Source organism: Aethalodelphis obliquidens, unplaced genomic scaffold, assembly GCF_003676395.1.
Source record: "Aethalodelphis obliquidens isolate GAN/ISIS:26980383/991018 unplaced genomic scaffold, ASM367639v1 scaffold83, whole genome shotgun sequence".
Classification (NCBI taxonomy): Eukaryota; Metazoa; Chordata; class Mammalia; order Artiodactyla; family Delphinidae; genus Aethalodelphis; species Aethalodelphis obliquidens.
In genome coordinates, this window is record NW_020838027.1 from 2,692,476 (window position 1) to 2,713,565 (window position 21,090).

General features: G+C 57.3%; 1 protein-coding gene across 1 annotated transcript; it reads left to right on the top strand.

The window, feature by feature from the left end:
* The first annotated feature begins 943 nt into the window (after positions 1 to 943).
* SLC6A12 (solute carrier family 6 member 12) lies at positions 944 to 19,583 on the top strand. The gene is made up of 15 exons (XM_027093135.1): positions 944 to 1,018; positions 3,161 to 3,461; positions 6,884 to 7,018; positions 8,534 to 8,674; positions 9,422 to 9,509; positions 10,508 to 10,640; positions 12,031 to 12,165; positions 13,472 to 13,575; positions 13,815 to 13,939; positions 14,312 to 14,424; positions 14,839 to 14,976; positions 15,736 to 15,838; positions 17,542 to 17,642; positions 18,082 to 18,252; positions 19,434 to 19,583. Exons 2-15 carry the CDS (start codon positions 3,239 to 3,241, stop codon positions 19,575 to 19,577), a joined length of 1,854 nt encoding a protein of 617 aa, XP_026948936.1. The 5' UTR covers positions 944 to 1,018; positions 3,161 to 3,238; the 3' UTR covers positions 19,578 to 19,583.
* Positions 19,584 to 21,090: the final 1,507 nt, after the last annotated feature.

Below are 21,090 nucleotides of genomic sequence, written 5' to 3' on the forward strand. Positions count from 1 at the left end.
GCCTACCTGCCCAGACCCTGAAAACAGTGAATTTGGGGCTTGTCAGACTCCTGAAGGTTTCCTCTGCTTCTGGAGAGCACTGGCGTGTGGTGAGGTCCAGGCTGCCCCACACCCTGCCCCAGCTTAGCAGAGCAGATGGGCAGCAGGGCAGCTGGTGCTAGGGGTTGGAGAGGTGAGAGAGCTGGCGTGAACCCTCGGGATGGTGGAGACTTCTGAAAGTCATCGTGACTGAGGATAACACTGTGTTTAAGCATTCCTGGCAAACGGGCCGGGGGTAGAAGGGCACAGTAGAGGGGGGCAGGGAGGGGGGCAGGAGGGAGGGGTGCTCTCCTTTGGCCTTTAATCCCCAAAAGGAGAGCTCAGTACAGCTTTTATGTCTAACGTCCTCCTGGAAAGTTCTTCCTTGAGTCTAACTTGAGTCCCGCTTGCTGTAAGGTAAGCCTATTTCCCCTTGACTTGCCATGGCCCTGGGCCAGCTTCCCTTTTCACATGCTCTTGCTTTCATTCTGCCATTCCGGTTTTTCACTCTTACCCATAAATCATGCTCCTCTCAACAGCCTTTTTGAAAAAGAACAAACTTGTCACGTGAAGGTCAGCTCATCTGCGTTCTCTTCTCCCAAATCCTGCGCCCACCCTGGGCTCTGGGCTTTGCTTCCTCAGCCTGTGTTCCCCTCTGGCTTTCCCTTCATTTACTCCTTTCCCAGGCGGGTCTCCCCCACCTCCAGCTGTTGAGGACAACTTGGCCCTGAAACAGCTGCCTCTGGTCTGGGGACAGGGAGGCTTGTCTCCTGGCCACCCCGTTGGTGACCCTATGCTCGGACCCCGAGCTGGGCTACGCGATGGCTTGGCGAGAAAAGGCAGTATCTCTCCTTGTCTTTTACGGATCTCATGCGTATACCCTGCCCTCCCAACACCACAGTTGAGTAGGGGTCATTCTCTCTTTCAGGGAGACTTAAAGCCCAGAGAGGAGGTGTGAATTGCCTAAGGTCACACAGCAACGTGGCCGCTCAGCTCCCCAGTTACTGTACTGGTAAGTTTGTTCAAACCATTCAAAAATGGTTTACTGAGCACCTGGGGGTGTCAGGGCCTGTTCCCTAATCTCTCTGGGCTTCATTTCCTCATTTAAAAAAAGGAGTTAATAGTAATTCTTCAAATATTTTTATGAAGATGAAACTTAATAATGCATGTGAGGATGTGTATGTTTTCAGCACAGTGCTGACTCAAATGTCAACTTCTTTTTTTTTTTTTAAGCCTTTTACTTCAAAGGACAGGGACACAGGGGCTGGTATGCTGTTTTAGTCCTCCCTTTTCTCTGATACCCCTCAATCTTGAGGGGAACAGGTGTTGGACAAGAAATGGAGTCAAGTTTTTTGTTGTTGTTGTTGTTTGGGGTTTTTTGGCCGTGCTGTGCAGCACGCGGGATCTTAGTTCCCCAGCCAGGGATCGAACCCGTGCCCGCTGCAGTGGAAGCGCGGAGTCTCAACCTCTGGACCACCAGGGAGGTCCCCCGTTAACTTCTACTATTACCAGCCAGGTCTGGACCAGACCTTGGGTCTCCTGTTGGATGCTTCTTCATCCATGTTTCTGAGTCCATTCATTCATTGGATAATGATTCAGGGGTCAGTCCTCAGAGTCCCCCAGCCGCAATTCTGTAGCAGTATCCACAGTTGGTTCAGGTGCCCCAGGGGCCAAACCACCCCGTTCTTTCCACCTGAGGCTTGGTTCTCAAAGCCCCTGGGGTGTGGCTGATCTCTCTGAACCTGGAGCTCTCTTTCCTTCCCTTCCTCCCCCGCCCCTTCCTTTATATCAGAGGGTGAGGCCTTTGATTCCACGGGGTGCCTCTCTCCGCGCCTTCCCTCCTGGGCTGACCTTGCCACGGAAGCCTCCGAGTAGGTCCCAGTACCAGAGTTTCACCCCGACATTCTTTGCCATTCCTGGGATAACCTGCACTCTCCAAGTCACCTTCAAAAATTTCCATGACCTCGGATGGCCCTGCCACACCTTTCTAACTGACTCGGGCTTGGGCTGCTGCCTGGGTTAAAAGCACCAACAAGTAAACACAGACTCTTCTTTTAATAAAAAGAATCCCTTGTGTTTCTCTAGAAACTTGGAGGAGCAGAGCCCTTGGTAGCTCCTGGTCACTTTGGTTCCCCACTGCCCCTTGGAGGCAGAAGCGGGGGGCCTGGGGGAGAGGACCCTTCAGCAGCCCGGCACGTCTTCCTGGCAGAAACAAGAGTGGAGGTGGCGGAGTGTGGGGAGGGAAGGCCAGCAAGGATTGTGGATAGAGCACGCATCGGTCTGTCTCCTGGCAGCAGATAAACAGCCCGCGAGAGGGACAGGGTAGAGCAGAGAGTAGCTGCTCTTTAGCAGGGCAGGGAGGTGGGAAGGGCAGTGACCTGCCGTGGTGAGCAGTCGCTTCTGGGTCTCCCTTGAGGGGACCGCTCGGATCCGGAGGTGAGCGCCCAAGTGAGGGTCCTTCCGGTGGCCACTTCTGCCACCAGAACCCCGCCTGCTCTCAGGACAGAGGTTCAAGAACCAGGGTCCCCTCGAAGGCCGCTCCTGTCCCGACCTGGCCTTGTGCCCCACCCTCCTCTGCCCTCCCAATCAGATGCCCGGAGTTAGCGGGCTCCCATGTTTACCCAGAGGCAATCGATCACGCTGGCACAGCTACGAGCACACAGCTGGCCCAGGGAAGACCATGCAGTTACCGGGCCACACCTGCCCTTTGACCTCCTGTTACCCCCGACAGCCTTTGATCCCTTCTGGCCTGGAGGCCAGAGGCTGGGCGGGTGACACCCACTGACACTGAGCAGCCGGGCAGAAGGGCCAGCGGGGACGGCAGCTGACTGTGAAGATCAGAAGAGACTTGGAATAAGAGTCCCCGAGCTTGGGTTTCAATCCCAATCTGGTCCTGAATGGTCTCAGGCAAGTCACTTCACCTGTCAAGGCCTGGATTTTTCCATCTGCAAAATGGGCAAACTAAGAACAAACTGCTCCCTGTTTGTTCTCAGAGCTGTGAGAGCAAAGTGTAACTTTAGGTGTAAATATCAAGAATTTGGGAGGAAAATCAATAGTCTGACACTATTCGACAGCATTCCAGCAATAATGAAAGGTTAGGATGGAGAGAGCGGGGGTGACGGGTGTCCTTGGGGCTGCCCAGCTCATTCCTTCTTGTCCCCGCAGGCCGCGCCTCTCCTGCCGTCCTGCCCACTCCCCTCTGTGGCCTCCCAGCCCGTCCATGGCTGCAAACGACGGAAAAGTGGCAGTCCCCAAGGATGGGCCTTCTGTGGTCTCCTGGGTCCCTGAGGAGGGAGAGAAGTTGGACCAGGAAGGCAAGGACCAGGTGAAGGATCGGGGCCAGTGGAGCAACAAGATGGAGTTCGTGCTGTCCGTGGCCGGGGAGATTATCGGGCTGGGCAACGTCTGGAGGTTTCCCTACCTCTGCTACAAAAACGGGGGAGGTGAGTTCACTCTGAGGTGGGGAGAGCAGTGCCCACCTGGGCACCTCCTGCCTGGGCAGTGGAGGGAGGCTGGCAGGGAGCTTGACTCCAGCATCCCCCCGCTGTGAAATGGGGACGCTTCCTCACGGTGAGCTCCTCGCAGCTCACACTCTGGCCACCCTTGCCAGGCACCGTGCTCGATACAAAGCACAACACACTCCGGGTTACACTCCAGCAAAGGGCAGCAGACCACAGACAGATACGTCCACTGTGGTCTGTCACATGGTGGGGAGCGGACGGGCCAGAAGCAGAGCAGGGAGGAGGGGCGGGGAGGGGCGTGAGATGGGAAGCGAGGGGACCAGGAAAGGGTCCGTCCGGGAGGTGGCCTTTGAGCCCAGACTTGAAGGAGGTGAAGGAGCCAGTCTCAAGGATGCAGTTCAAGTGAAGAACATTCCAAACGCAGGGGACGGCAAGGGGACAATGACAGGCGGGAGAGGAGCCAGAGGTCGGGGCTCAGCCCCTCCGGGCCCTGCTCTGAGTGACATGGGAGCCACTGAGGAATGTTGATCAAAGAAATGACATTATCTTGTCTATGATTTTTTTTTTTTTTTTTTGCAATACGCGGGCCTCTCACTGTTGTGGCCTCTCCTGTCGCGGAGCACAGGCTCCAGGCCATGGCTCACGGGCCTAGCCGCTCCACGGCACGCGGGATCCCCCCGGACCGGGGCACGAACCCGTGTCCCCTGCATCGGCAGGCGGACTCTCAACCACTGCACCACCAGGGAAGCCCTATGATTTTCTTTTTTAATTCAAGAAACAGTTTTATATTTTTCAGCGCTGGTAGTAAAAATGAGCAGGGGCACGGTGGGGAGGGATCAGAGTCACCTTTGTAAGGGTACAATTAAGTGGTTTTAGTATGTTCACAGACTCGTGCAACCATTACCACGACTGATTCTAGAAAATTTCCATCACCCCCCAGAGAAGCCCTGTACCTGTTAGAAGTCACCGCCGAGCCCTCTCTCCACCAGCCCTGGGCAGCCACTCATCTACTTCCTGTGGCTGTGGATTAACCTATTTGGAATATTTCACGTAAATGGAAGAATTCATTTAGATGAGTTTATGTGTGACTGGCCAGATTCATTTTTGCCTTTTGAAAATAACTGTATTCCTCTTGTGGAAATGATATATGTGGATATTAGAAACATTCCAGAAAGGTAAAAAAGAAGGAACATTCCTGTTTAAAAATAACCAGTTTAGAAAATCCTTCTAAACACTGTTTCTATTTAATTTGACAATATTTAGTGAACATCTACCACGTGTCTTGCTCTCTGTTTTGTTTATTTATTTAAAAAAATTATTTATGTATTTTATTTTCGGCTGCGTTGGGTCTTCGTTGCTGTGCGTGGGCTTTCTCTAGTTGCGGCGAGCAGGGGCTACTCTTCGTTGCGGTGCGCGGGCTTCTCATTGCGGTGGCTTCTCTTGTTGCGGAGCACGGGCTCTAGGCGCGTGGGCTTCAGTAGTTGCAGCACGTGGGCTCAGTAGTTGTGGCTCGCGGGCCCTAGAGCACAGGTTCAGTAGTTGTGGTGCACATGGGCTTAGTTGCTCCACGGCATGTGGGATCTTCCCGGACCAGGGCTCGAACCCGTGTCCCCTGCATTGGCAGGCGGATTCTTAACCACCGCGCCACCAGGGAAGCCCCTTTTATTCATTTATTTGATATGGACCATTTTTTAAAAGTCTTTATTGAATTTGTTACAATATTGCTGCTTTTATTTTACGTTTTGTTTTTTTGGCCACATGTGGGATCTTAGTTCCCTGACCAGGGATCGAACCTGCACCCCCTGCATTGGAAGGCAAAGTGTTAACCACTGACCACCAGGGAAGTCCCTTGCTCTCTGTTTTAAAACTTACAGTTCTTACTGCAAATTGCCTAAACTGATGACTCCAAAGAAATAGAAATGGGACTTCCCAGGCAGGCCAGGGCTGGGGTGAGAACTAATGCTGGGGGAGGATGAGGTGGCTTATTCTTGCCCCGGCCGCAGTGTCACAGACATAGAGGTGGCTATGACCAAAGATGATCTCGTCAGAGCCCTTGTTCCACAGAGGAGGACAGGGGCCCAGAGACCTCAACCACTTGCCTGGGACCACGGAGCTGGTTGGCAGCAGCAGGCCTGGGAAGACTCACCAGTCCGTCTTTGCTCTCACGTGTTGCTATTGGGAGGGCAGATGGTACAAGAGTTTGGGAGGGCAATTTGGAAATGCCGGTCAAAGACCTTAAAAATGTTCACCCCTGGGACTTCCCTGGAGGTCCAGTGGTTAGGACTCTGTGGCGCTTCCACTGCCATGGGCCCGGGTTCCATCCCTGGCCGGGGAACTAAGATCCTGCATGCCTCGTGGCATGGCCAAAAAAAAAAAAAAAGTTTATTCTGAAAAGGTGGAAACAACCCAAACGTCCATCAGTGGATGAATGGATAAACAAAATGTGACCTATAGTGACACTGGGTAGTTATTTAGCCTTGGAAAGGAAGGAAATTCTGATACATGCTGCAACATGGATGAAACTTGAAGACATTATGCTAAATAAGTCAGTCATGAAAGAATAAATACTGTAGGATTCCATGAGGTGCCTAGAATGATCAAGTTTGTAGAGACAGAAAGAGGAAGGGTGGGTGCCGGGGCTGGGGGAGGGGGAGGGGAGTGAGTGTTGAAAGGGGACAGAGTTTCAGTTTGGGAGGATGAGAAAACTCTAGAGACCGACGGCGGTGATGGTTGCACAACAGTGTGAATGAACTGAAAGCTGCTGAGCTGTACACTTAAAAATGGTTAAAATAGTAAAAGTTATGTTACGTACATTTTATGACAGAAAAAGCAAAAAAAAAAAAAGGTCCATTTCTCTTGCCCTCTGACTCAGCAGTTCCTCTGCTGGAAGTTTAAACTAAGGAGCAGAGTAGACAAGTGCACGAGAATGTGGGCAGCGGTCCTCAGGTCCTCACCGCAGCAGGCTAGCAGAGGAGCGGCCCTGTCTGCAGGGGGCCCAGCTCAGACCAGAGCCTGAGGGAGGGGAAATACCCTCTGAAAATGATTACAGGGAAAATCGTTTTCCCAGGTGTTTTTGTTTGTTTGTTTTTCTCGAAAACGTAACAAACTTGATGATTTAATATATCAAATTATACGGAACACGTTTTCGGTTCCAAAAAGAATAAATGGGTTAGACTTGTGAAGCACACTGAGAAAATACACAGGGCGTATATCAGGGTCTCCATCTCCATTATCATTCATTTCCCTTCGAAGGCCTTTCCTATGCCGGGTGGGGCGCGGACTGGAAACTTTCCGCCGGGCCCTGCTCACAGGCAGGAGGAAGCTGCTGTCTTGGGCCCCTGGGGGCTGCGGGGGGCGGCTGAGCGGTTGGCTGCCAGCTCAGCCCCCTTCCCCCTCCTCGGCAGGAGCCTTCTTCTTCCCCTACTTCATCTTCTTCTTCACCTGCGGCATCCCAGTGTTCTTTCTGGAAGTGGCGTTGGGCCAGTACACCAGCCAGGGCAGCGTCACAGCCTGGAGGAAGATCTGCCCCCTCCTCCAGGGTGAGTGCGTTCCAGCCACACCCCACCCCCCCACCCCCCGGCCATCACCCTCCCTGCTTCCTTCATCCACCCTGTGCTGAGGGCTGCAGAGGAGCTAGGACGTGTCATCAGGCTTCCTGGGGCCCAAAGCTTCTAGAACCTGGGTGGAAGCAGTCTCCAGGAAGGACGATACAAAATTATAACTGGGCACAACATGAGGTGCAGAGTCTTGGGAGGAGTCCTTGCCAGTGAGGAACCCTGAAGCTAAGTCTTCACAGCTTCGCGGGAAATGTGCTCCTGAGCACGTGGCCTGGTCCCAGACGCGCCTCCGCGGGGTATAATCATGGTGATGATGGTGATGACGTGCCAGGGCTCACGTCAGCACGTCACACGCATTTGTGTCCTCACCTAACCCTCCGGGAGCGTCTGCTTTACCCTCGTAAGATGAGAAAATGAGGCCATTCACTAACGCAGGTCTCCGTGGGTTTGTGCTGTGTCCTGTGTTAGGGACTAAGCTGGTCCCAGCCCCTGCCCTCCCTCTGGGGATCTGCTGGCACTGATGTGAGCAGTGGGGATGTCCTCTTCCACCCTCTGTTCAGCTGATGGCGCCCTGGTGGCCAGTGGGAAACCCAGGGACCTCCTGGTCCCTGAGCGGCTCCTTGCATGGTTGCAGGGGAGGGAGGACTCTGCCTCAGACGCCAGGCCCTAAGGGGCCGGGCCCAGGACAGGCCTGTCTGGGGGCCGCCAAGCCTCCGCTGGACAGCATGAACGTGGTGGGACCACGCTGGCTCCTGAGCAGACTGGGAGCCTGACCAGGGGCTGGGCGGCGGGGCATGGCTAGTCTGGAGCTGATCCCTCTTGGGGCGTCAGATGGTTTTGTGGGGTCCTTGGGGGGGGTCCCTGTGGGATCAGAATGGGGACCCTGTGGGGTGTCTGGGATGATTTCCTCGGATCCTTGCGGTCCGTGTGGGCTGTGTGTGGTCCACGTGGAGTCTGTCCTCGGCTTGCTCCCTGGGGTCCACGGCCCCACCGAGGCTGCCCGGGTCCTTGCCTGATGCCCACACACGCGTGGGTTCCCTCCACCCCCCAGAGGCTCAGACGCCTAGTGAGACCCGAACTCAGGAACCTCCTGCCTCTGGCCTCGTGCCTTGTTCCTCCTGTCCCTTGCGACTTCACAAGTGATGCTGATTGTCACAGAAAAACTAGAAAAACCAGAGAAAGAAAAGAACTTTTAAAAGTGAACTGAAATCTGTCACCCAGAGACCCACCTGTTAACCTCTGGATGATGCTCCTTCCGGAGATTCTCTCATGAAAAAACAAATGCATTCAGATATACATCATAAAACTGGGAGAATGCCTAGGGTGGTGCTCTGTCACCTGCTTTTCTTACTTAGAAAGATAAGGAGTAAAGGGCCTCTCAGGCCCGTGAATGAGCCCCGCGGGGTCTCTGTGGCCTCCGTCCTTCCAGCACGGTGGGCGGCTCCCAGGCTGACGCTGGTCTCTGGGACCCCCTTGTTACTCCCCGCCCCACACAAGGCATTGGCCTGGCGTCTGTGGTCATCGAGGCCTATCTGAACGTCTACTACATCATCATCCTCTCCTGGGCCCTCTTCTACCTGTTCAGCTCCTTTACCTCCGAGCTGCCCTGGACTGCCTGCACCCACTCCTGGAACACAGGTACTTGTCGTGTCGGCCCTGGGACGGGGCAGCTGGGGCCGGGCGAACAGTGATGGAGCTCCCGGCAGAACAGCCCCTAAGCCGAGCTGGGCGGGCACAGGTGGCCACTCTGCTGGCCGACCCCGTGTGGGATCTCCAACCAGCCGCCAGGACAGCCGACAACCCGGTGGGACGGTGGGTGACGAGCGGCTGCCAGGCGCTAACACCCCCCCAACGTCCACCCACCGAGCCAGTGTTCACTGCGGGCCTACTGTGTGCCAGACCTTCAAGACCCGGTGGTGGGCCCGGTTGATCCAGCCCAGCCCGCACCAGGGACAGTCAAGCGCTGGGAACAGACGAGCGGACAGAACAGTGGCAGATTTCGACGGGTGACCACGGAAGGACGGGCAGGGGCCTGCATGGGGACCACTCCCGGCGGGGCCGTCCCGCGAGCCCATTCCCCCATCGCTGGGGAGTGAGGTGCACACGTGGGCATGGGGGCCTGGCCTGAGGTCTGGACAGGGTCAGAGGTGGCTGGCAGCATGGCCAGAGGAGCAGCCAGCTTCACCAGGACGAGAGCAGTGTGAGGCGCACAGGGACGGGGGCTGGTCACCCGAGCCACCCGAGCAGGGACTCCTGATGCTGGAAAGCGGGGGCTCCAGAGGAAGCTCTGGGGACCGGGAATGCGAGGCCAGAGGGGGGCAGACGGGGTGTGAGGGTGCCTCTGCCCGCCTGGCCCGCTGCTGACGCCCCTCTTGTCCCCTGCAGAACACTGCATGGACTTCCCGAACCGCTCAGCAGCTGGCGCGGCGGCCCCGCCCGTGAACTTCACCTCCCCCGTCATGGAATTCTGGGAGTAGGTGCCCGGCCTGGAGGCCGCCTCCCGGGGGCCCCAGGCGGAGGGAATTTGGATGTCTGGGGCCCGGGACTGGGGGTGCAGGTGTACACCTCTCTGTGCATGCTTTCCAGCACTCACGTCACTAGGAGATGAGGGACCCTCCACACCTACCGTCCACACCCTCACGCTCGCCCCGCATCCACCTGTGTCCACCTGGACTCACGCGCGCGTCCACGTGACTTGCATCGCACACATGCCTTCTTACAGTCACCCACCCGCACCCACACGCCCGCCTGCACGTAGACGGCCACGGCCGACGGCCAACGCGAGCTGGGAATAGTCTGCGCCAGCTCCGTGTGCCCTGATGTCCTGGTGGTGGCTTGAAATTGGCCGAAGTGGGAGTATTTACACCACAGGAACTGGCAAATTTCTACACTCACGCCTGCACCCTCCACACGAGCACTTGCACCCCAGCGTCCACACGTGTCCACCCTTGCGCTTATACAAGTCTACCCGCCCTCACACTTACCTTGGCCCACAGGTACTCACCGACACTCTCCCCGGGGCGCCCTCCCGGCATCCACGCCGCCCTCATGCCCACCGACCCCAGCACACACGTGTTCCCATCACCCCAGTCACTCTTCAGATGCTGACGCCCATCCTGCCCCTCTGTCTGCTTCCCGAGCACCTGCTCATCAACTGCCCGTGTGGGTCTCTGCTCCCCATGGGCTCGAGCTCGCTCAGACGCTTACTGCCCTCACCCTCTGTCTCTATCTCTCTGACAACAGAGAAAGCTGAATGAGTTAGACAGATATCTATGGGATAACGTGGCCGTCTAACGGCCAGGGGCTTAGAGACCACAGGTGGGAACGTGCTGGCCATGGGGCAGGGGAGGGGTGGGGGCAGGGAGGCGTGGACTCTGAGACCCGTGGGGTCAGCTCTGAGGATGAGGACACCTGATGGCGGAGGCCACTGTCCCCTCGGCCTCACCTGGTTGTGTGTCTCCCCGTCCGCAGGAGACGTGTTCTGGGCATCAGCTCCGGCATCCACGACCTGGGGGCCCTGCGCTGGGAGCTGGCCCTCTGCCTCCTGCTTGCCTGGGTTGTCTGCTACTTCTGCATCTGGAAGGGGGTCAAGTCCACGGGCAAGGTGAGGGGTCCTGGCTCCGGGACCACTCTCTGTGGCCCCCAGGGTCCACGGGGACACATGGCATCCCTCTGGAGACCTGAAAGAGAAAGCAGTGAAAGGGAGAGGCCTGCTGAGAACAGGGCGACGTCGCGGGAAGGCAGGATTTAGCTCAACACAAGGGAAGGCTTTCTTTTTCGGTATGACTTTCAAAGGCCTGTTTACGTAAGTGACGTGCAGAGCAAAATAAGAACCACGAAAGTCCCGGTGTCAGAGCTGAGCCACCAGCGGGCTGGAGGGGTGTCTGCTCATCCCTGTCAGCGTTTTGCTGGTCGGCTTCTAGCTTCCTTTATACGCATGTGTGTGAGTGTGTTGTGTGAATATCGCACAATCAGGATCACACACTCGTACGACGTGCTTGTCTCGTTTAACAACACACCAAGACCACGTCTAGGATGAAGTGGCAAACAGAACAGTCTTTGAGGTGGTGGGTTTCCAACCTCTGAAGGAGCTCAGGCTGAGGGTGGACAAAGTGACCTGTTGTGTGTACAGAGTTCACACTGGAGCATCATTTCCAACCCAGGGAGTCTGACATTGGTGCTCCACGCTTGTTACAGCCGGGAACAGACAGGGCCCCACCTTCCCTGATTAGCCCCCTCCCAAGGCAGCCTCCCCCTTCCACAGATTGTTGTAATAATGATAACATAAAAATAGTAGTAATAACGACACGGACAGTGCCGCCCTCTCGGGGAAGGGGCAGAGTGGAGCCCCCCGTGTGTCTCCCGTCCCCCAGAGCTCAGGCCAATGCTGCTCCCCCAACCTTAAGCCTGGAAAAGTTCAGTCTAAATCTCCCCACTGATCACTGTACAAATCTGCTCACCTTCCCCCTGGGCGGGGGAGTCCCACCCTCTTCAAGGGGGCAAGGGGCGGGCGAACAGCAGGGATAAGGGATTAAGAGAGACCAGGATCTGGATTCAAAAAGAGTCCTTGAGGGCTTCCCTGGTGGCGCAGTGGTTGAGAGTCCGCCTGCCGATGCAGGGGACACAGGTTCGTGCCCCGGTCCAGGAAGATCCCACATGCCGCGGAGCAGCTGGGCCCGTAAGCCATGGCCGCTGAGCCTGCACGTCCGGAGCCTGTGCTCCGCAACGGGAGAGGCCACAGCAGTGAGAGGCCCGCGTACCGCCAAAAAAAAAAAAAAAAAGAGGTCTTGAAATGTTACAGGTGGAAACTCATACCCCTCCCTGTCCTTCCTCCTGTCCCTTTGCCTCACTGATGTGTGTCTCATCCTCTGCTGGGGAGCCCCAGACACCCCAGAATGTGTAAAGGAAGGGGTGGGAAGTTTCCTGTGCTCACCCCTCCTCCGAGGCGGCTCGCGCTGCCTGGGGAAGGGTGACCTCGGTCTTCTCCCCTCCAGGTTGTCTACTTCACAGCCACGTTCCCCTACCTGATGCTGGTCATCCTACTGATCCGGGGCATCACCCTGCCCGGAGCCTACGAGGGCATCATCTACTATCTAAAACCAGATTTGCTTCGGCTCAAGGACCCCCAGGTAGGAACCTCACGGGGGACTGTTTCCCCAGGCATCTCCCGCCCCAAACCAGATCTGGAGTTTTGAAAACCTTTGATTGCTTTTCGCTGTTCAGAAGCAATCTGTGCCCACTGGAGGACAAAGTAGATAATATAGAAGAAAATTATGAAAAAGGAACTAAAAACCTCTCGTAACCCCACCACTCAGCTATAACCTCTGTTAGCATTTTAGTATATTTCCTTCCAATATTTTTTTCTATCTGGTGTGTGTGTGTGTGTGTGTGTGTGTGTGTGTGTGTGTGTGTGTGTGTTTTCACGTAGTTGAGACAATTATTCGTGGAGATAAATATATTTTCATTTAAATTATAGTGTAAGCATCTTCCTTGTTATTAAACCCATTTGTAAATGTCATTTTATCATTTGCATAATGTTTCCTCCATCCCCCATGCATCCGCTCACTCATCCAGCCAGGATGTACTGCGGTCCCATAAGTCCAGGTACCTCTCTAGAGCTGGTGTGGGCAGCGGGCGGACAGACCCGGACATATGACCTCTGGGCATCCACACCTAGGGCAGGTTTCGGCCTTTACTCAGTTCTTCCCCGTTCCTGCACATTTAGGTCATGTATTTTTTTTTTTATGATTGTACAGACAGCTGCGAGGAACACCTTGTGTTTAAATCTTTGACCACATCTCTGATTATTTCCTGACAGTAGTCAGACGTAGAGGTGGGATTAAAGTCAGGGAGTACACACCTTTTGAGGCTCTTGACGTGTGCTGTGGACTTTGATCGCCCGTGTTGGTGGGTACCCTTCCTTCTGTGGCCCATGAGAGATTGAAGTAGAGTGAATTTTGACCTTTGATAGGTAAAAGTAGTAGCATGTTGCCATTTTCATTTTTACTAGTGCGATGTTGGACATTTTGCCCCTCTGGACTTGTCTGAGCACATTCTTTGCCCCTCCCACTCCCCCCCACCCCCCGTGGAGTCTGGGTGTCTTCTCTCTATATTTGAAGGCCAGGGCCTCTGCCCACATGGCTGCCTGGGGGCACCTGCAGGTTGAGGGCGGCCAGGTCCTCAGCTCCGCCCTGCAGACAGGCCTCCTTCTCTGGTTCACCGTCTGTGGTGAACCAACTAGAAGTTACAGTCACGCGCACCGACGTGGTGTGTGCTCAGTGCCCAGCGGAAGAGGATGCGTGAGTGGGCGTAGGCTGCAACGTGGGCTCTGCGGGGACGGAGGGGCCGCTGGTTGTGGAGGTGCGGGGCGGTCACTGCTCCAGGCCCTGGCGGGCTCCCCCCATCTTCCCACCGCTTCCTCGGGGTCTCCTGCAGGTGTGGATGGACGCAGGCACCCAGATCTTCTTCTCCTTCGCCATCTGCCAGGGGTGCCTGACGGCCCTGGGCAGCTACAACAAGTACCACAACAACTGCTACAGGTGAGCGGGGCGCAGGTCCTGGGAGGGGGGCCTTCCTCCGTTGTGAGCAGGGGCCCGAAGCTGTGGTCCCCTTTCCAGACCTGGTCTTTCTCCCTCCCTTTCTTCTCTTCACCTTCTGGTACCAGGTCTTGGGCTCCTTTCCCCCACCTCCTTTCCTCTGTCCTCTTTACCGCTCACCGTCTTTGGATGTCCCCCCCACGATGGGTTTCTTTCTCCCTTTTCCTTCCCATTTTCTGCAGGGACAGCATCGCCCTCTGCTTCCTGAACAGCGCCACCAGCTTCGTGGCCGGGTTTGTGGTCTTCTCCATCCTGGGCTTCATGTCCCAGGAGCAGGGGGTGCCCATCTCTGAGGTGGCCGAGTCAGGTGGGCGCTGCTTTGCTGCCTGGGGCCGGGGAGGAGGGGCAGGGGACAGGAGGCCAGGGGTCCCAGAAGCTGCGTACTGTAGGAACCTTTCAACATCAGGCGGCCGTGCTAGGCACAGAGCAGAACCCCAAAACCAGGGGAGGGAGGAGGGAGGCGGGGACGGGTGGGAGGACGGACGCACGAGTGGAAAGCGTGCTCGCCAGAGCAGTAGAAGAGCCAGCCGGCCCTCGGGAACCAGCGCACGCACGCACGCAGGCGCGCGCACACGCAGGCACGCACGCACGCAGGCGCACGCACGCAGGCACGCACGCAGGCGCGCGCACATGCGCGCGAACACCGGGGCGGGCTCCTGATGGCCTCTGTACCCGGCAGGCCCCGGTCTGGCCTTCATTGCCTTCCCCAAGGCTGTGAGCATGATGCCCCTGTCCCAGCTGTGGTCCTGCCTCTTCTTCATCATGCTCATCTTCCTCGGGCTGGACAGCCAGGTTCGCCCCCGCCCCCGCCCGCCCTGCGACCCCCTTACTAGCTTCTGCGTCCGCCGCCATAACCTCCCCGACCTCGTTGGCCCCCGACCGGACTTCCCAGCCCTGGCCCCGGCATCCGGGGCCTGTCCTTGAGGCTGGTCGGGGGACGCCCGGCCTCCTTTTCCGGGAGGGGCCACCTGCTTTGCTCCCCCAGGCCCGACCCTTCCGCGCGCAGATGTGGACGCGCCCTCCCAAACCTTCGGGCCGCCCAGCCCCGCCCAGCCAACCCTCGCGGCTGGCACCTTCCGTGGTGGAGACGAGGCTGAGGCAGGGTTGGCCTCACCCCGGTTCTGGCCCCATGCACTCTGTGGGCCAGCGTGGGGTTGGGGAGCGAGGAGGCAGCGGCCCCTCTTACCAGCCCCCTCCGGCCCACAGTTTGTCTGTGTGGAGTGCCTGGTGACAGCCTCCGTGGACATGTTCCCCAGGCAGCTCCGGAAGAGCGGGCGGCGGGAGCTCCTGATCCTTGCCATCGTGGTCCTGTGCTACCTGATCGGGCTCTTCCTGGTCACCGAGGTGAGTGGCGGGGGCGGCCTGCAGGCTGGCGACCCCCTGACACCCTCAGAGCCACATTCCCCTCGCCTGCCCGGCCCTTCACTGCGAGGTACCACATTGCGGAACCTTCCTGTGTTGGTTCCCTCTCCTTTGGTTTCAGGTGACAGAAATCAAACAAGCTGGCTTAAGCAGGAAGGTGAATTTTTTTGGTTAGGAAACAGAAAAGTCTAGAGATGCTTCGGTTTCAGGCACGGTTGTATCCAGCAGCTCCAATGGCATCCTTGGGGATGCTCCCCTCTATCTCCTGACTTCCCTTTCCTCTGGTGATGTCATTCTTGGGCAGATTTCCCTCCTGGGATGTTACAGACAGCTCTGGGCAGCTTCAGGGTTCCCTTCTGCCACCAGCCAACCCCTGGGGGGATAGGGCTCTTTCCCTGAGAATTGGCCATTGCTCTTCTTTAGGCCTGGAGCAGGGAGGGGCGCACACTCAGAGTGAGGTGGCCGCAACTCGGCAACTTCCGGAAGGTGGGATGCTGGATAGACAGCACGGTGTACGTGCACCACAGTCCCCGGTGTCCTTGCAGATGTCAGAGATGTTGTCAGATGAGGGCAGGGAGGCTGGGAGTCAGGGACAGGCGGGGCAAACTCTTTTTGGCTGCAAGGGATGAATTCCCTGGACCGGGCAGGGTGGCCTCCCAGATGGGCTCCTGTCATCTCGTGTGGGCTGGGGCATGTCCCCTGCCCCCCGGCCGAGGTCTCACTCTGCCTCTTGCCCCACAGGGCGGGATGTACATCTTCCAGCTATTTGATTATTACGCCTGCAGTGGCACGTGCCTGCTGTTCCTTTCCGTGTTTGAAGTGATCTGCATCGGCTGGGTGTACGGTAAGTGGGTGGGTGGGGGAGGCTTGGGGCCATGCGAAGGGCAGGATGTGCCCAGGGTGAGGACGGGCCCGCTGGTCTCTGCGGGTCTTTGTGCTGCTGTCCTGGTCCTTTTTACTTGAGGAGTTTAGCCGTTGCTGGGAACCCAGGTGTTTCTCATTATGGCAGTGGAGCTGGACTAATGACAACGGAGTTCTTTGAAGAGTGAGAATGATTATAAATAACTGTGCACAGCTTTCTGGGTGCAGAGGCTGTTGGAGGCCTTCTCCCATGGGAATCCTAGTCAAAAGGGACCTCCAGGGCCACTTAGTCTGATCCTTCAGAGATTCCCACATGCGCTTTCAAAGTCATTACCCAGGCTTTGGTTGAACACTTCCATGGACAGGAAGCTCATCCCCGTGTTTTTGACGTAGCCTTTTCTGTTGTGGTGGTCGTGCATTTCTTTCTGATACTTTGGTGAATTCTGGCTTCCACTGACTCCCACCAACAGCCCCGCCCCCTCGGCACCGAGGAAGTCAGCCAGCGGTGCTGACCACATGGTATCCAGGCTGTTATCGTTCCTGATGACGGCGGCGGCGGTGGTCTGGGGTGAGGTTAGAGGAGAAGCCTTTATGTTCCGAGCACTGCACTGCTGAGTGCTGAGTGCTGTCTCGTAATCTGCACCACAGCCCTTCACAGGGGAAACCGAGGCTCAGAGAGGTTGGGTCCCTTGCCTGTGCTCACACAGCAGGCAGGTGGAGGAGCCGTCATCATGCCGCAGGTCCCTCTGGCTCCACCGCACCAGCTGGGGGAACGGATTGTCAGTGTGCCAAAGCTCAGGGCAGAGAGGGTGCGTGGGTACCATGCAGCAGGGCCTCAGGACGAGCCCCGAATAGGAAGGGTTTTATCTTGCTACCCTAGGCCTTCCTCGTTGGCGTCCTTCCCACCCCACGTGTCTCCTACCTTTTCGCTCTGGTTTCCCCACTGCTTTTCGACACTTGTTCTCAGAGAGGATCTGACAAACTCGATCACAGCGAGGTGTAAACGGCTGATGATATGTCACACCTACGGCAGCGGTATCTCCTTTTCACCTGGGGGGAGGTTAAGAAGCCACAGGGACGACTGTCTAGCGGTGGCATTTCGCAGTGTTCCTTTTGTGGTGGTGAGGGGGTGGCTAGAGGGCTCCCAGGCCTTTCCCAGTCAGTGGCTCTTTACTTCTTAGAAGGTGGAGCAAATGTGGAAACCTAAGGACATTAAACCAAGTGCAGGAGGCAGTGTTTCCATGGCCACAGCCCAGCCCCCTTCTGTGCTTCACTGGGAGCACAGAGGGGCCCCCTGGAGTCTGGGGTGCAGGTGCCGCCCCCGCCCCACAGGGCTCAGCGCTGGGCTCGAGCATCGGCTCCCTTGGTGTTTTGCTATTTTTACTTGAAGCCGAGTTCACCTCTGCAACGCAATAAGCATGTGTATAGCCGCTGAGCCCCGTTTGGGCTCACCCCCTCCTCTGTGTTAGGACTCGGGTCTTCATCCGCAGACCTGAGAGCAGAGAGACACTGGGAGGTTAGGGGCTCTCGGTTGGTGGCCGCCTCCCTGCCTCCAGTGTCACTCACGCGTCCAGATCCAGGTTCCCCACCACGGTGCGGGGAGGCGGACAGAGCAGGTGAGTCCTTCCCCGAGCCCACCGCCGTCCCCTTCCTGTCCTCACATTCTCCCCCCACCCACCTGGTCAGGGGCCGACCGTTTCTATGACAACGTGGAGGACATGATTGGCTACCGGCCGTGGCCCCTAGTGAAGATCTCCTGGCTCTTCCTGACCCCGGGCCTTTGCCTGGTATGTGCCCTCCAGCACCACCACCCCCATCTCCTCCTGCCTCTAGCCATCTCGGGGCACGGGCAGAGTTCTGGGGCTCCTTCCCTCCTACGCCTGCGCAGTTACCTGCAGGGGCTGCTTCGTGCCTTCTTATGTGCTGGTTCCCCGCCCCCCTTTTCTCACCCATCTCTTTGCTTTACCAGCACTACCATCTGGTCTAGTTCCTGCTCCATCCCTCCCTCCCTCGCACCTCACCTCCGTCTGTCTGTCTGCCTGCGTGATTTCCCAGCTGTTGGTCTCCCCTCGCTGCCTCTGAGCCCGCGGTCTGTGACGCACTTGTAGAGGGAGCCTCTGCTCTCCATCTCTAGAGGCGCCAGTGTGTTGGTGTTTAACTGCTCCATCCCGAGGAGAGGGTTTCCCGGGCTCCTCCTGCATCTGCGTCCTCCCACTGTCTTTCTAGGCCACTTTCCTCTTCTCCTTGAGCAAGTACACACCTCTCAGATACAACAACGTCTACGTGTACCCGGCCTGGGGCTACTTCATCGGCTGGCTCCTGGCTGGCTCCTCCATGAGCTGCGTCCCGCTCTTCGTCGTCGTCGCCCTCCTGAAGACCCAGGGTTCCTTCAGGAAGGTAGGGGCTGGGGAGGTGGCGCATCAAAGGAGGGCACCGAAGGGGCTGGACTCTGGGCAGGACACCACGGCCGGGCCAGCTCTGAGTGCCGGGCTGCCCTTCGGTCTAAGGGAATCTTAAGGAGAAGGACCTTTGAAGAAGGGCTTCATTTTCAGAAATGTTCAAGAGTCCTAGAGTCCTAGACCTTCAGCATCTGACCTCCAGCAGATCATCTGGGCAGGCTGACCAAGGGCAGCTGTCAAGGGGTTAAGGGGGAGAGTAAGTCACAAATAAGAACACAAGGTGCCAGACGCAGAGGGTCATAGAGCACAGATTCCTGCTCTTGGAAACTGGGACCAGCAGCCATGGTTCATCCACACAGGCTCCCGGCTTCTCTCCTCCTCTCAGCCCTGCCTGTGAACCATATGCAAAAGGCTCCCTGTTTAGGGTTCGGGACATGTCTTCCTGGAAGGGATAGAGCCAGTGTCCCACAAAGACCTTACATTTGTGGAAATCTGTCTCGCCCACAAGTCACAGAAAACCCAACGTGCAATAAGCAAACGGGCTTGGTTTCTTCTTACATATGAAGAGGACCAGAGACGGGGGCTCCTGGCATTTGGTCCAGCTGCTTAAGGAGGCCGTTAGGGACCAGACGCTTCCTCTATTCCTGGACTTCCATCCTGGTCATGTTGTCTTTTCATCATCATGCTTATCACCGCATGCTCACAAGAAGGTTGTCCTGATTCCAGTCATCACGTCTGCATTCAAAGCAAGAAGGAGGTGGCACCAGTAACAGCGGTAATCGTAGGACTGCTACTAGGAGGAACAATGATAGACACTTACTGAGCGTGTGATAATAGCAGCAGTAAGAACAGTAACAACAAGAACAAAATAGACGCTCGCTGATCACTTAACCCTGTGCCGGGCACTGTTCTCTGAGGTGCGTGCTGTCACCTTACAGACGAGTCACAGCGTGGTTCAGTGGGGTGCCTACGACCGCGCAGGCGTCAGTAACAGAGCCAGGACGGGAGCCAGGCGGTTCACACGCTCGGTCACACGTTACTGCCTCTTCTCGCTTCTCGAGCTCTGTGCCCTTTCACTCACTCACGCTGAGCTGTGTGCTGGGCCCTGGGGACACAGACACGAGGACACGTCTTTGCCTCTCTTGCCACCAGCACCACTGACTCCTCTTCTCCCCGCAGCGCCTGCGGCAGCTCGTCACCCCTGACCCCAGCCTGCCACAGCCCAAGCGACACCTGTGTCTGGACGGTGGCAGCAGCCGGGACTGCGGGCCCTCCCCAGCGAAGGCGGGTCTCATGGCCGGGGAGAAGGAGACGCACTTGTAGGATGTGGCTGGAAACCAGGTGGCTACTGAGCCAGGAAGCTGGGTCAGGGCCCCTGTGCCCCCGGCGGACAGCCTTCACCTCTGCCCCCTCCTGCAGCCCTGCCGAGAAGCTCTGTGATGTCCGTGGGCATCCCCTCCCGGTGGGCTAGAGAGGGTGCCGCCAGAGCCTGCCTTGCCTGTTGGAACACCCCGTCTTATCTGTGAAGGAGGTGGTCTTTCCGGAGCCCACCGTCTGGTTAGAACAACTGCAGTGTGCAACAGCGGATCACCCACTGTAGGGAGGCTTCCTCTTAGCACTTAGGATCTCTGTGCCTGGGGAGGGTAGCGCCCATAGAGATACACGCCATGTTGCATGTGACAACTGAACACCCCATGCTGGGTCCTGACGTTCCACTGGAGGGCTTCCTCACCTGGCTTAGTGTCCTGGAGCCCGCGGGAAGGAACCAGAGAAACGGCCACCGTTGTCTTGCATTTTCCCGGAGGCGGTGTCGCAAGGTGTCCCCAGCTCCAGCCCTAGTTCCACGCCCGCCTTGCAGCGGTGTCCTTGACGCACAGAGCATTGGGGAGGTAGGGGCTCAGGAGGGCCCGCACACTTGGCAAATAGGCACGACCACGGGCCTGCACCCAGGACAGACATGGCTGGTCGGCTGCATGTTCTGTCCCAGCTGATGCCCTCCAGAGACAGTGCCCCTGGCAGCTCCCGACCCCGACTTCAAAAATGACTTTTGAAGTTCATGAAGCGCCTCGGGGCCAGAGACACGACTAAAGCCGGGTGTCCTGCTCTCGGGCTGGTGTCCCTCCCACTGCCCCCTCCTGCCTTGTTAACAAGCACCCGTGGGTCACCTGCCGTGTGTGCCAGCCTCCTTTCTGTTCATTGTGGTTCCTGGGGTGGGAGGGAGAGAGTCCCCCTCGAGCAGCCCGCCCAGATTGGCAGCCCTACCCTGGCAGCTCCTCCACTAGCCCATGCCCCTCTGACCGGATTTCCTCCCTGGACTTTGGTCTTCGTCCCACTTTCCACTTCCCCTCCCCCAGGGTTTGCCTGGGCATCTGGGAGAGCCACCCCCTGACTCCCACGGAGAGAGGTGTGGGGTGCTTCTCTCCCCAGGCCCCTGCCAAACCGCGCCAGACCCTTCCCTGGCTGGGGAAGGCTTCCTGGAGGAGGCTCTGTGGTCTTGTGTTCCAACGGCAAGGTGGGGGGGTGGTCTGTGGGGGGTAGGCCACTTCTGGACAGTGTCCTGGGGAGAACCTGGGGTCTGGAAGAAGGGCCACCGCCTGCAGTGATGCGAAGGTAGGAAAAGTCACTGCCTGGTGACTGGAGGAAAAATCTGTGGTCCAGCCAGGGTGAGCTCCAGCCTGACAGCCCCAGGCATCCTCAGATCATCCGCCAGCCTTCGCCCAGATCTGCAAGGGCTTCTCAGCTTGTGAGAATAGGGACGCTGGCACCCTGGGCACAAGCAGACGTCCAGACCCCTGGGTTCTGGACATTCCCTTCTGCCTCGGACTGCTCGCGCACT

Bases quoted from the DNA above. Each gene is read 5' to 3' on its own strand.
- SLC6A12 (XM_027093135.1), top strand. From the start codon at position 3,239: ATGGCTGCAAACGACGGAAAAGTGGCAGTCCCCAAGGATGGGCCTTCT. The intron at 10,641-12,030 runs GTGAGGGGTCCT...TCTCCCCTCCAG, and splicing joins GGGTCAAGTCCACGGGCAAG to GTTGTCTACTTCACAGCCAC. The intron at 15,839-17,541 runs GTAAGTGGGTGG...CCACCTGGTCAG, and splicing joins CTGCATCGGCTGGGTGTACG to GGGCCGACCGTTTCTATGAC.